A 15,176-nucleotide genomic window follows, 5' to 3' on the forward strand; every position below is an offset into this window, starting at 1 on the left:
TGAACCATAGACCTAACATAATAACGTATCTATTTAACGGCTTGCAATAATTGTATTAAGCTGTAACAAACAGCAACCCTTCCTCGCCCTCTGCTGCCTGTAGAGAGGCACAGCAACTGGAACACTGTTGTTCAAATATTACCTACAAGGCCTCTAGCCAATCACAGAGCAGACGGCAAGCGCTAACCTTTTCTGGCTACAACAGAATCGTCCATTTTGTTTCAGTTGAGTTGGTCACTGCATGAATCAAGCAAGGAAATTAAAAGAGTGAGAAAAGAGGTTAGTAATGTACGCTAGTGTATTTTGAATGTAAACTCGCATGATTTACAAATAGTAGCGACGCTAGCTATCATGCACATATGTTTGTTTACAGCTAGCTAGCTATGACGTTTCAGAATCCGTTGTTTTGGTGTCCGACCTTAGGTGACTATCCTGTAAAAATGTGCCTAGTTGCTAATGCTAACTACCGGTAGTTGGCAGGCAATACTGGCGTAGCAAAGACCGTAGTGAAGTCTATAATGTAACTAGGCACTAGCTAGTTTTATGAAAACTGTTGGCTTTGGACCTATGCGTTGTTTTGCCGTGGATTTTATGTTTCTGTTAACGGGAGCGATGTCCATGTACGATTTTGTAATGCAACGAAATGGATACAGTAGCAAACATAGCCAATGCTAGGCGTCTACTAAACTACATTCCTTGTCTGTAAACAAATTTCTTACAGATTGGGATTTCTGATCACTGAATAAGTTGCATGAAAGATGAGTGGAATCAATGTGAAGAAGCTCAAAGTCAACGAGCTGAAAGAGGAACTTCAGCAGCGAGGCCTGGATACTCGTGGGCTGAAGGCGGATCTTGTCATAAGGTTGCAATCAGCACTTGAGACCGAGGCTGCAGGTGAAGAGGGCGGGCCACCGACTGCTGATGTTGGGGGGGATGAGGAACACGATATTGGCGCAGATGGCGACGACTACTCAGATGAAGGTAAACAAATATTTAGGGGTTTCTATGTGTATGTAGACAGTTGTACGATTGCATTGGTAGAGCCACGTTGACTGTTGTTAACAGATTTTCCGTTTTTAAATGGGGGTGGTACTGTTTGTTTCAACGTGACTAGTGGGCTGTCAATTGTAAACATGCGGATGAAACTGCTGTTATTCCAAAGTTGTAAATCAAGCAGGTTGTGATACTGACACTGTGTTTTCCATACTAGTTAAAGATGATGGGGAAGAAGACCAAGATGGTGAGGACGATGAAGTACAGTTTGTCCCGCAGGCTAAAGAAGAAAAGTTTAATGAGGAGAAAGGTGATGGTGAACAGAGTGAAGATGAGCAGGAAGAAGACAGCCGGGATGGGGCACAGGAAGACAGCCGAGAAGGGGCACAGGTGTTAGAACCAGAGAGAGCAGAACCAGAGATGGAGGAACCAGAGCCACCACAACCAGAACCTGTGCAACCAGAGCCACCACAACCAGAGGCTATGAAACCTGAACCAGTGCAACCAAAGCCAGTGGAACCAGCATCAATTGAGCCTGAAGCAAAGCATGTGGAGATGTCTGAAATTAAGCCAGGTCAGTAATAACATACCTCAAATGAACAGATTAGTGCTTAGTATATTCTCTTAATTCACCCTGCTGCTCACGCTGTAATTATTGACAGCATTGTCCTCTTTGGTGCAGATGAGATTGTGATGAAAGCAGAGTTGAAAAAAGAGGCAGATGAACCTCTGCAGCAGGAGCAGTTGAAGAAGGAGCCAAAGCAGCCAGAGGCACATCTTCCAGATGCTGCCAATGAATGCGAGGCCATGGAGGCTGAGCAGGTGAGCCAAGCCAAAACGGAGGATGACCGATGCAACCGTAAGAGGCCATACGATGAAGGCCGTGGCTATGGCTATTATGAACACCGAGAGGAAAGAAGGTAAGTGTGGGGGAACAGGTTTGAAAACGGCTTCACTAAAGTGCCTTGAAAACATTCTTCCGAACTATACCCCTAGCTTATGCTCCACGCTCTCGCGCACAGGGCACGTTCACCACAGCCCCCAGCAGAGGAAGAGGAAGAAGATTTTGATGACACTCTTGTGGCTATTGATACGTGTAAGTGAAAGTACTGTTTGTTTTGTGATGGTAGTAGAATTTGTGTTGAGTGGTTTATTGTGTGCATTAACAACATACAGTTGAAGTTGGAAGTTTACATACACTTAGGTTGGAGTCGTTAAAACAAATTTTTAGACCACTCCACAAATTTCTTGTTAACAAACTATAGTTTTGGCAAGTCGGTTAGGACATCTACTTTGTGCATGACACAAGTCATTTTTCCAACGATTGTTTACAGACAGATTATTTCACTTATATTTCACTGTATCACAATTCCAGTGGGTCAGAAGTTTACATACACTAAGTTGACGGTGCCTTTAAACAGCTTGGAAAATTCCAGAAAATGATGTCATGGCTTTAGAAGCTTCTGATAGGCTAATTGACATCATTTGAGTCAATTGGAGGTGTACCTGTGGATGTATTTCAAGGCCTACCTTCAAACTCAGTGCCTCTTTGCTTGACATCATGGGGAAATCAAAAGAAATCAGCCAAGACCTCAGAAAAAATATTGTAGACCTCCACAAGTCTGGTTCATCCTTGGAGCAATTTCCAAACGGCTGAAGGTACCACATGCAAACAATAGTATGCAAGTATAAACACCATGGGACCACGCAGCAGTCATACCGCTCAGGAAGGAGACGTGTTCTGTCTCCTAGAGATTAATGTACTTTGGTGCGAAAAGTGCAAATCAATCCCAGAACAACAGCAAAGGACCTTGTGAAGATGCTGAAGGAAACAGGTACAAAAGTATCTATATCCACAGTAAAACGAGTCCTATATCGACATAACCTGAAAGGCCGCTCGGCAAGGAAGAAGCCACTGTTCCAAAACCGCCATATAGAAGCCAGACTACGGTTTGCACATGGGGACAACGATCGTACTTTTTGGAGAAATGTCCTCTAGTCTGATGAAACAAAAATAGAGCTGTTTGGCCATAATGACCATCGTTATGTTTGGAGGAAAAGGGGGGATTCTTGCAAGCCGAAGAACACCATCCCAACCGTGAAGCACGGGGGTGGCAACATCATGTGGTGGGGGTGCTTTGCTGCCGGAGGGACTGGTGCACTTCACAAAATAGATGGAATCATGAGGTAGGAAAATTAGGTGGATATATTGAAGCAACATCTCAAGACATCAGTCAGGAAGTTAAAGCTTGGTCGCAAATGAGTCTTCCAAATGGACAGTGACCCCAAACATACTTCCAAAGTTGTGGCAAAATGGCTTAAGGACAACAAAGTCAAGGTATTGGAGTGGCCATCACAACGCCCTGACCTCAATCCTATAGAAAATTTGTTGGCAGAACTGAAAAAGTGTGTGTGAGCAAGGAGGCCTACCAACCTGACTCAGTTACACCAGCTGTCAGGAGGAATGGGCCAAAATTCACCCAACTTATTGTGGGAAGCTTGTGGAAGGCTACCTGAAGCGTTTGACCCAAGTTAAACAATTTAAAGGCAATCACTGGGAATGTGATGAAAGAAATAAAAGCTGAAATAAATCATTCTCTCTACTATTATTCTGACATTTCACATTCTTAAAATAGTGGTGATCCTAACTGATCTAAGACAGTGAATATTTTACCTGGATTAAATGTCAGGAATTGTGAAAAACTGAGTTTGAATGTATTTGGCTAAGGTGTATGTCAACTTCTGACTTCAACTGTATTTATTTACCTTTGGGGGTATGGTTTTGTTTTTCACAGATAATTGCGATCTGCACTTCAAGGTATCACGTGACCGGTATAGTGGATACCCGCTCACCATCGAAGGTTTTGCATACCTGTGGTCAGGTGCACGAGCTTCCTATGGCGTCAACAAAGGGCAAGTCTGCTTTGAAATGAAGGTATTTCCTGTTTAAATTAAGTTGCATTTCACTTAGGCGCTTTGTTGATGGAATATTCAGGTTGTGTTTTCCAATTGAGGAGTCTCGTTGATTTGAATAAATATGAATTTGGTGCATGTTTTGTTATCCAGATAAACGAGGAGATCTCTGTGAAGCACCTTCCCAGCAGTGAGCCTGATCCACATGTAGTGCGCATTGGCTGGTCCTTGGATACCTGCAACACCCAGCTCGGTTAGTTTGTGAAAATGCTGCTGTACTTGAGCTGGAAAATTTGGGATTATCTCATTGTTATTATAAATATTTTATGCGATTTGAAACTAACACAAAACTTATTGTTTTTGACTCTATACCAGGTGAAGAACAATTCTCTTATGGTTATGGAGGAACTGGCAAGAAATCTTCAAATTGTAAATTTGAGGATTACGGGGAAAAGTTTCGTGAAAATGATGTCCTTGGGTGCTACATTGTAAGTATTTGTGATAGTACAGAAGATTCACCTAGATTCGTCTGCCTAATAAAAGCTGAGTACTCAATAAGCCTAAATGTTTTCCTCTCCATGTCTGGTTCAGGACTTCGATAGTGGTGATGAAGTGGAGATGGCCTTCTCAAAGAACGGCAAGTGGCTGGATGTGGCCTTCCGTGTGTCACGGGATGAGTTAGCTAAACAGCCACTCTTTCCCCACGTTCTTGTGAAGAACTGTGCAATTGAATTTAACTTTGGCCAGAAAGAGGAGCCCTTCTTCCCCCTGCCCGAGGGATACACCTTCATTCAGAACGTCCCTCTGGAAAACAGGATACGGGGAACAATTGGGCCTGCAACCAAGGCTGACTGTGAGGTGAGTGTCTGCCATATTGGTTCATTGAGTGGTTTGTTGATTTGGATCATTAGACTAGATTCCTTCTGTCGTCAGTAGCTGTGAGATGCCAGGACTTATTCCTCATGTTTGTCTCTTGTTTTTACCTTAGCTCTTGATGATGGTTGGCCTACCTGCATCTGGGAAAACCACCTGGGCCTCAAAGCACGCGACAGAGCACCCTGCAAAGAAATACAACATCCTGGGCACCAATGCCATAATGGAGAAGATGAAGGTCAGTTATCTTTGTTTGAACACAGAATCCTTCAGTCTTGGTCTTTAGTGTAAAGTTCCCCACTAACGTAATGAAAACCTCCACCCTCAGGTGATGGGACTGCGTCGTCAGAAGAACTATGCTGGTCGCTGGGATGTCCTGATCCAGCAGGCCACACAGTGTCTGAACAGGTTGATCCAGATCGCTGCCCGCAAGAAGCGTAACTACATCCTGGATCAGGTATCTACTGTCTGATTTCTCACCCCATTCTATGTTAATGTGCTCAACCTCCCGCCCACTGCTGTTCACTGATGCACATGTTCATTAATGCACTCTTTGATATACTGTCTCTAGTGTAGAAGCCTTGATCAACAACTCCTGGAAGTTATCAAACTTTTCATTGTCCTGAACATGCTGCTGAAATCATTATTTCTGTTTTCGCTTAAATGAAAGCAGTATTGACATTGTATGTTTTTACTCAATATTTTTTTATTTCCTCTCTGTATGTCCTGTTGAAAAAGAGCTCTAAGCTGTACAAATAGTCCATGTCTATAATAAGATGTTGAAAAACAAGTAAACACTGCCGGGTGGTGAGTAAGAAATACACCTTCTGTTGTTCGTTAACTGTAAGATTAGTTCAAACTCACATCACCTTTGATGTAAGATAGCTGATTTATACAGACAGCATATGGAACTTTTGAATGTTGTATGTAAAATGAATAAAACATTAAGGTAAGTGAAAACTAACATGTTTGAATTTTCAGGGCGTTTGTTCAAGTTACTCAAGGTAGGTGAGGTCTTGGACATTCTTATGGATGCCATGGAATTAGTGAGTATTGACAGGTAGGTAGTGTATGTTGTTATTGTCATGACAGGTGGACTAATGACAAGCAGGTAAGTTCTGGTAAGTAAATAAGGGGACCCTGTTATTGTAGGCAAGATATTACGCAGCTCTATAAACTATTAATTGTTGGTTTATTCAGCAAGTTACATGAACTCAATGACAGCACAGAGAATAGTTTGAAAAGCAGTACATTGATTGCCCTAAAAGGGTTTATCTGGAGACAATTCAATTGATTTTACAGATGTTTTTCTTCTGTTAATTGTATGGAAGTGAATGTGAGCTCTGTGGAAGAAGGGATTAACAGGAACATTCATCTATTTGCTCAAGCTTGTAAGAGTGAGCTGTCAATATGGCAAAAATAGATTCAAAGATGGAACATGTTTAAAGATGCTACTATTCTTGTGTAATGTAGTATTTTGCATTTTAAGTAGCTAACGTTCTTAGCTATTCATTGGAAACGTTGACCCGTTGAGAACTTGCAAGAATTAACCCAATAGATGGCTAACATGGGTCCCCAAAGTTCTTTCTCACAGGAAATGCATTCCAGACACAACGGTAAGTTGTGAGAGACAACCATATGTAGTTCCAGAACAGTAAATATAGGCATGAAGAAAAAAAAACTCTCACTTTCATCATTGCAGGAATCCAATTTCCCTCCTATGGAACGCAAAGCTGTAACAAAACCAGACAAGTGAACAATAATGAACAGCTTCTACTTCTTTCTTGTCAACTTTGCTAGACAAATGTATATGGATCAGCCCAGAGACGAAAAATGCGTCCTTTTGAAGGTTTTCAACGCAAGGCTATTGTAATTTGTCCCACGGACGAGGATTTAAAAGAGCGAACGTTAAAGCGAACTGATGAGGAAGGGAAGGATGTGCCCGATCATGCCGTATTAGAAATGAAAGGTAGGAATTCCATGGATAACAAAATTTAAAAAGACAATGCATTTCCTATGTATTTTTTTTATTTTTTATTTTATGGAAACTTGGAAGATCCCAACCGTCCCCTTCCCCTCAGAGAGCTATTCCCACTTTCCCCCTATCATCCATCATTCTCTTATTTGAACCATTTCTGTCAAACTTCTCGTTCATCTATTTAGCACTGCAAACTCAGGGTGACGTCCATTTCAAGTGTTGGTTTTGATTCTGACCCTTGAAGGATGAGATTTTAATAGATGATCAATTTAAATTTTAAACAAAACCATTGGCAGTGCAATTTCCAGTACCAAGGGAGGGAAATATTAAACATACATACGCCCATAGGCTATGCTCCCATAGGCTATGCTTGTGATTTGCAGTTGCAAACTTTCCCCTATCTACATATTCATAACTCTCCTTAGTTTTGCTATTTTATTTTTCTCCTCTATTTCCTTGTCCTCCCTAAACTGGAGCAAATTCTCCCCTGTCCCTTGAGGTAATGTTTTGCTCCAATTCTGGTGCAACTCCACTCTCTCACCTAACATGTATTCTCCCCCACTTCACTCTTTTCCCTTTCTACCCCTTCCTATTATTGTCTATCAGATAGTAATAATGATTTTCTTTGTCTTTCGACGGCGCCGCTATACTCGTCCTGACAACGTCCAACCCCTCTGCTTCCTGTAGCCAACTTTGTGCTCCCAGAAGCTGGTGAGTTTCTTGACAACGTGACCTTCATCGAGCTTCAAAAAGAAGAGGCTGACACGCTGGTGAAGCAGTACAACGAGGAGGGCCGCAAGGCCGGCCCACCCCCTGACAAACGCTTCGACAACCGCCAAGGAGGTTTCCGTGGTCGCGATGCACCTTATCAGCGCTATGACAACCGTGGTGGCTCCCAAGGAGGGAGGGGAGGCTACCAAAGTCGTGGCGGACCCCAAGGTGGCAACTTCAGAGGAGGTGAGGAGCAAGGTTTCTGCTCAACTGTTTTGTTTTTCTAAATTTGTGTTGTGAGCCTACTTAACTTCCTGCCCTTTATACATGACAGGCTATAACCGTGGAGGCTACCAGCAGAATCGTTGGGGAGGCAACCGTGATGGCGCAGCAGGAGGGCAACATGGTTACAACCGCAACCAACAATCTGTAGGGAGCTACAATCAACACCGCCAAGGACAATATAACAAGGGAGCCACTGGCAGTTACAGCCAAGGACAGGTAAGCTGTCTAATATATTGGTTACTTTGTTTTTTAAGGGGAATCTTCACACATTTTTTCAACTTCATATTCATCATTTCCAGTACCACCCCAACATCAACGTGTGAAAATGCTGTGTTTATGTTTTGTAGTAAAACGGATAATGACGTCATCAACCAATTAGTAGGCAATGCCTACTCACAACTGGTCAAAGTCACACGACTCGCACTCATGATGTAATTGGAAACACTTATCTTCCTATCTTTTTACAACAACATAGAAATGCACCACTGGAGATAATGAATATGAAGTTGCAAAATGTTGGTGTTTCCCTTTAATGGCATCTCCTTACATGTGGTTCTTCCTCTGTCAACACTTCACCAGTCCTTCCAACTTTCTGACATTGTATGTGTTAACTTGTAGCCACAGACATACAATCAGGGCTACAATCAAGGCTACAATCAAGGCAACTACAACCAAGGTTACAACTACGGCAGCTACAGCCAATACCCAGGTTACAGCCAGAGCTATAGCCAAACTCCTGCTGCTCCTGCCGCTGCTGCTGCTGCTCCTGCCGCCACTGGACAGACCTACAGCCAGCAGCAGCAGAACTACAACCAGCAGTATCAACAGGTGACTAGCCAGTTTCAACGTTTCAACGTTAACCTGTCACCTGTCTAAAACTCATTTCATAATGTCTTGCTCTCTTTCCCTCTCTCTGATCCAGTATGCACAGCAGTGGCAGCAGTATTACCAGAACCAGAGCCAATGGAATCAGTACTACAGCCAATACGGCAACTATGGCAACTACAGCCAGGGTTCTCAGGGCTCCCAAGGCACGCAGTAGGCCTACAGTAGTGCACTGATGAGACGGATCCATTCCCTGAGCAGCATTCCATTGCTTATCCTGCCTGCAGGCTACACCTGTCTTTTCGTCCTCATCCATCATCTCCTTAATGATTAGTCTTCCCTTTCTTATAGCTAACATTTTCAAGGTTTTCTTTTCAGGGTCTAGTGGTTTTTCTCTCTGCCTTTCTGGTATAGGAATTATTTTTTAATGTCACGCCACAACATTAGCATTGTTTTTGCAGTAGGTCCTGCAACCATTTAGTAACATTCAGCTTATTTGTCTTGCCTGTTTGTAGACCCTGGCTATTTTAAATGAGCAACAGTGGTGTAGTTTAACATGCATATGTAGTACACTTTTCAGTGTTGTGCAGTGAATGTTTATTAGAGCTCATAAAAGGTAGCTGGGATTTGCATGTGTACATTTCAATGTGTTTTTAAGAGAGATGGAAGATTGTAGGACAACATTTTGTTTTTGTTTTAATATTTTGCTGTTTACGCGTCATTTTTAGTTTTAATGTTAGATCAAAGAACCATACATTTTAAAGAAATTGGTGTAGAGTCTGGACTAATTATATATATATACAAAAAAATGTATCTTCAACTGTTGAGGTTTTGATTTAATCCATTAATATTTTGCCCATATTTATTGAAATTGAAGTCTTGAAGACAAACATTTTGATTACTTTTTTCTATAACCTGTATAAAGAGAGCTTGTAAAACAACATTTACCAAAATGTATTGTTTCACACCATTTAAAACGTTATGTAACAGTGGTGGTCATCTATTGTCCCTCCAACTTGTTTTTCCAATCTTTGTGATCATTAACTAGTTTCATGTGTGGTTGTAAAACTTTTTTATACCATATACCATGTATGTAAAACAGTATCTGCATGTGGTTCTGTGTTAAATCAAAACTTACTCTTTTTGTATTTGAGAATAAAATCTGAAGACTTTGACTCTAGTTTTCTTTCTTTTTTTTCTGTCATGTTTCTTGATTACTGGTCACAAGTTGAGATTTTAATTATGGATCAGACTCACATAGCCATAACAGATACTGTTAATTAACCCCTTGCAGCTGTGGCTATAACCTTTGAAACCTGTTTTAAAGGCACAGTGTAAAGGAGTAAAACATGTAGTGCAGAATAACACCTTTAGGTAACGGATATTATAATAAAATGTCCCAATGCACGATAATTATTGTAATTTACCTACAGAAATTAAAAGCTACACTGGCTATTTCATCCATGCATATGTCCTGTAATGTGTTATTCATAAAATGTGACATTCGCATCGATGCATCAAAGTGGATTTTCGATCTATTAACCTTGCCTTGAATCCATTGTATACCTACAGAACCCGGAAGTAGAACCCGGAAGTATTTTAACCGAACATTTGGGAAAGACGGGAAAGGAAAATTACTTGTTGCAAATGCAATAGCTACATGTTTCAATGTGTTCTATTGAGTCTATAATGGAGAGAGATATAGGAACAATATATGCTATAAAGGCTCTTGGGTGAGTTTGTACGTGTATTTTGAAAACAGATTAGGTTATGTATGCTACCTAGCTAGCAGACGTACTGCACGTGCCAGATGGGATACACAAGTAAACACCACAAGAGTAGCTCAGCTAGTCGCTGAGTGACTCAGTTTAATACGTTTGCTTTCGCCACTGTGTTTTCTGAACCTTAACTATCTATCTAGCTATTACATGTGTTGCTTGATCTCGGCCATTACTTTAACATTATTTCAGGTACACAAGCAGTGTCTGTGTCAGACGGTGCAGGTGTGATGAGCTTCCTTGTCCGCTGCTCACTTGGCTGGCGTCAGAATTGAGGGCTGTCTGCTCAGAGTTACAGGGTATAACCTTACAACTAAGTCATCATGTAATTGTACATGATACAAGGGTAGCAGCTAGAAGGTGCACCTACAGACACTTGCTATATATACTAATTCCAGGGATTTTTATATTTTCTACATTGTAGAATAATAGTGAAGACATCAAAACTATGAAATAACACACATGGAATTATGTAGTAACCAAAAAAGTGTTAAATCAAAATGTTATATTTGAGATTCTTCAAAGTAGCCAACCTTTGCCTTGATGACAGCTTTGCACACTATATATATATGATTTTTATTTTCACATACACAGGACAGATGAAGTGAAATGTGTTGTTTTACAGGGTCAGTCATAGTAGTACTGTGTCCCTGAAGCACATTAGAGCTAAGTGCCTTGCTCAATTATGGTGTGTGTGTGTTTGGTACGCACGCATTTCAGACCGAAAGACTGGTGTTGTCCTAGTGGGGGAGTTGCGGACCCTGCTGACCGAGTTACTTTGTCCCTACGCTGCACTGACCACAGATCCACTGAGTCCTCCTCTCCTCAACAAAGTCACTGGTGAGAGAGATTAGGCAGGTGGGAGTTCTTGAAATGTCAAAGTGTTGAAACGAAGTGAATAATGTAAGTTGTGTATTGTTGATGCTATTGTCCTTATGGTCTTATTTGCAGAGTTTATGGTGTCGGAATTACAAGCAGCACGCATACTTCAACATAAAGAATTACATCCAGAGGATGAGAAGAGTGAAGGTAAATCTGAGAAAGAGCAGAGAGCGGAAGATCCCAGCATTGTTGATACAAAGAACTGGTGTAAAGAATATGAAGATGGCCAGGAGATGGAACAAGGTGACAGGAAGGAAGAAACAGAGCGTGAATTGGCTCTGTTGCTTCAAACCCTAAACATGGACGAGTCTTCACGGCTTACAGATGTGTGCCATCAGGTAAGGAGGAGACCGACTCAGACAGGATGTGATATGAAAAGTGTCTGCAGAATGTTGCTGTTGATACAGTGCCCACTTCTCTATCACACTTTACTATTCAGGTGAAGTCACGTCTTGCGATATTGCCGTGTGGAGATGTGACAGAACCTCTGCTGGACACCAATCTCAACTCTGAGCAATGGGTAGGTTGTCAAAGGGGGGGGGGGGGGCTCCTCATGACAGTGCTGAAGATTGTCAGTGTATTTGGTACCTTATTTATTCACCAGGTTATTCATTTCTGTATTGGTTTTTCCACCTATTTAGAGGCATGTCCAGAAGATAAATCAGGCTCTATTAGAGGACTATCATTGTCGACGCCAAATGATGATCAAACGTTTTCAGGTCACACTTCAGTCCTTTGCCTGGGGAGAGAAGGAAAAGGTATGCAATACTGCCTCTTTACTAAACATTACTTAATATGCAGGCTAAATTGATACTGAGTGTAGAAAACATTACAATCACCTTCCTAATATTGAGCTGCACCCCCTTTTGCCCTCAGAACAGCCTCAATTCTTTGGTTTTGAAAGCATTCCACAGGGATGCTTGCCCATGTTGACTCCAATGCTTCCCACAGTTGTCAAGTTGGCTGGATGTCCTTTGGGTGGTTTACCATTGTTGATACAAACGGGATACTGTTGAGTTCTTGACATACTCAAACCGTTCTGCCTGACACCTACTACCATACCCCGTTCAAAGGCACTTCAATATTTTGTCTTGCCCCTTCACCATCTGAATGGCAAACGTACACAATCCATGTCTCAAGGCTTAAAAATCATTCTTTAACCTGTCTCCTCCCCTTCATCTTCACTGATTGAAGTGGATTTAACAAGTGACATCAATAAGGGGTCGTAGCTTTCACCTGGTCAGTCTGTCATTGGAAAAAGCAGGTGTTCCTAATGTATGTCCACATTAAAAGCACTAGAGTGCAAATTACTTAATTGTAGTCAATGGGGCGCAAACGCAAGGCCACTTCGAGCAGAATTAGCAGGCATGTGCACAGCACAGAAATGGACTTTGTTCCTATCTTCACAGCTTCAGGCAGCATGCTGCGCCCCATGTGGAACAGTCTGTAAGGCGTTGCCAGCACTGACCTTTGGATCATATCTGCTAAATATGGTAGTATGATAAGATCTCCAACTCCTAAGGACCATATTCCATCAGACCTGGGTCTCCAGAATAAGTCAAAAAAATGTCTGGAGTTGCATGAATCCACAATTATATTCCACAAAAATACATTACAGTATAAAACAAACATAAACATGCCCTTTTCTTGCATTGGCGCAATGTTTCCCTCCCCTCCCCCCTGGATACCAGGTGACAGGTTTTCATTGAATAGGGTCAGACAGAGGATCTTGAGAGGGAGAGTCTTTGCAGTGAACAGCAAGTTAAGGCATGTCAGTCAGGAGCAAAAGTTGAAGTCCTCAGATGTAAAATCAAGGAAGAGGATTGAGAGTTTCACCATGGTGACATGAGGTGTGATGAGCAACAGAATTTTTTGCATTCAGTGAGCATTTACTGAGAGCACAGCAAAGCGCAGAAATGAAGTCAGAACCAGAAGTGGAGTTCCACAGTCAGCAAGAAAATTAGGATTGACGATCTGTGTAAGTCAGCATTAACTTTTTGCATATATATCTGAATATAGACTTTTGACAGTAACACAGATCCCAAAAATATATTGTTTCGTTTTATATGCCTTTATTGTTAGTAGCTACATGTATATTAATGGTAAACCTGTTTCCATGTTCTCCACAGGAGCGCAGTGAAGTGCTTGCCTCAATACCTCCACTCTCATCACTTCCCCTCGTATCCCAAGTCTCCATGTCTCTTCTGCTTGCAGCAAGAAAAGACCAATCTTACATTTTACCAGTAAAGGCAGGGGAAAGCACTGAAGTCTACAAGGTATGCTGTAGCTAACTAGCTTTGAGTTTTGTTTGATTTTTAGAATGAAGATAAAGAGATGAACTATTCTGATTATTCTGTCTTCTCCTCTGTCTCTGTGAAGGTATTGATGGGCAGTGTACCAGACCGGGGTGGACGGCCAGGAGAAATTGAGGCCCCCATGCCCATGTGGGAGGGACGGAGAGAGGGAGGAGGGAGGGGTCGTGGAGGAGGACGTGGAGGGCCACGCGGAGGGGGTGGTCAGAAACGACAGAACTTTTCTGGAAAAAAGAGAAACAAACGAGAGTAACACAATAGGTTGTATGAAGGAAATGACAAGGTAGAATTTAGCAACATGGAGATAAAGACAAACCCACAAGCAGAAAGATTTCAATATCAAAATACATTTTGTTTAACATTAATATAATTTATGCAGATCCACAAAGGTGGAGTCCTGAAATTTTGCTAAAAGTCAAATTCATCAACAAAATGTGTTGATTTGGATGTGGAATTTAAATTAAATTGAAGAAATATGTTAATAAGGATAGGCAATAATCGATTTGTGATATTTGAGGGGGACAAATAGGAAGTTTATTATGTAGATAAAAAAAATATTGTATTTTTTTAAAATACTCGAATATATTGCTTATGTTAGAAACCTGTAGTCTATTCGTTTGATTACTTCAATATCGTTTCAATGTCACTATCTGTTTAAATAAAGCCTTAAGTACTTCCTTGTACTTTTGTTCTTTTGTTTTATCACCATGAGAAAACACCGATATAAATGTCATTCATAGTCCTGTATGGCAGGTATGTATGAGGATGAAACGTAACTATGGATGAGCAACTAACTATACATTATAGTATCTTTTCCATTATGTACTGACCACTTCAAATGATATTTTTGACTTCAGTACAGACCAATGATTTATATATACACTAGATGACTGATGGGGTCCGATGTTGAAGCCACCGTGCCTCTGTAACAGGGTTATATTGGTGATTCCCCTTGCCACTTCATTGTTAAGCCAATGGGTTTTTGGTTTTATTTTTGTCTTGCCTCCGCCTACTCAACATGGCATCTTATTGGCTGGTTTGCGTAGCTTGCCTACGGGGGAGGATGTTTCAGTTAGAATCGTCCCAGTGAACAAGCGCCAAACCAGCGGTAAGTTGTTGGTTGCAAAGCACTGTACGTCAAAAGTGATTTTTATACTCACAAGTGATGATTTTAAATGTACAATTTATATCAATTTGTTTGTAAATGTTATTAGAACACCACACATAAGATGTGGCGTTTTTAGTGCATATTTGTTGTGCATTTTGTTGTAGAGAATTCCAGCTAATACTAGCTAGCAACTTACTGTGGTGGGGGGGTTCGTATATTTTGTACAGTGCGTGAGTGCAGAGTTGGATGGTGAGCCGTGCATTGCATGACGTGCAATTTTGTGCTGTTTCTATCAGGTACATTGTTCAAAATATTATATTGTATATTGTAATTGTTGTATTATTTTGGTAACTACATTGCCCAGTGAACAAGCACCAAACCAGCGTGCGTGAGTGCAGCGTTGGATGGTGAACCGTGCATTGCATGACGTACAATTCTGTGCTGTTTCTATCAGAATAAATCTCCATGACTGGTGCTACAAGTTGGAGTTCGTGTCGTTGATTGATTGTACACAACGC

General features: G+C 41.4%; 2 protein-coding genes across 2 annotated transcripts; both read left to right on the forward strand.

The window, feature by feature from the left end:
• The first annotated feature begins 102 nt into the window (after positions 1–102).
• On the forward strand, positions 103–9,753 carry LOC139552612 (heterogeneous nuclear ribonucleoprotein U-like protein 1). The gene is made up of 16 exons (XM_071364496.1): positions 103–279; positions 722–981; positions 1,211–1,567; positions 1,676–1,913; positions 2,016–2,089; positions 3,789–3,928; positions 4,060–4,159; positions 4,282–4,394; positions 4,498–4,764; positions 4,895–5,017; positions 5,108–5,236; positions 6,580–6,748; positions 7,445–7,714; positions 7,803–7,969; positions 8,372–8,581; positions 8,676–9,753. The coding sequence occupies exons 2-16, from the start codon at positions 759–761 to the stop codon at positions 8,793–8,795; spliced, it is 2,700 nt and encodes an 899-aa protein (XP_071220597.1). The 5' UTR covers positions 103–279; positions 722–758; the 3' UTR covers positions 8,796–9,753.
• A 499-nt stretch (positions 9,754–10,252) lies between these two features.
• LOC139551791 (protein FAM98B) lies at positions 10,253–14,233 on the forward strand. The gene is made up of 8 exons (XM_071363131.1): positions 10,253–10,311; positions 10,549–10,655; positions 11,077–11,196; positions 11,308–11,576; positions 11,678–11,758; positions 11,880–11,996; positions 13,368–13,514; positions 13,618–14,233. The coding sequence occupies exons 1-8, from the start codon at positions 10,268–10,270 to the stop codon at positions 13,801–13,803; spliced, it is 1,071 nt and encodes a 356-aa protein (XP_071219232.1). The 5' UTR covers positions 10,253–10,267; the 3' UTR covers positions 13,804–14,233.
• The last annotated feature ends 943 nt before the right edge of the window (positions 14,234–15,176 follow it).

This window comes from Salvelinus alpinus, chromosome 24, assembly GCF_045679555.1.
Source record: "Salvelinus alpinus chromosome 24, SLU_Salpinus.1, whole genome shotgun sequence".
Taxonomy (NCBI): Eukaryota; Metazoa; Chordata; class Actinopteri; order Salmoniformes; family Salmonidae; genus Salvelinus; species Salvelinus alpinus.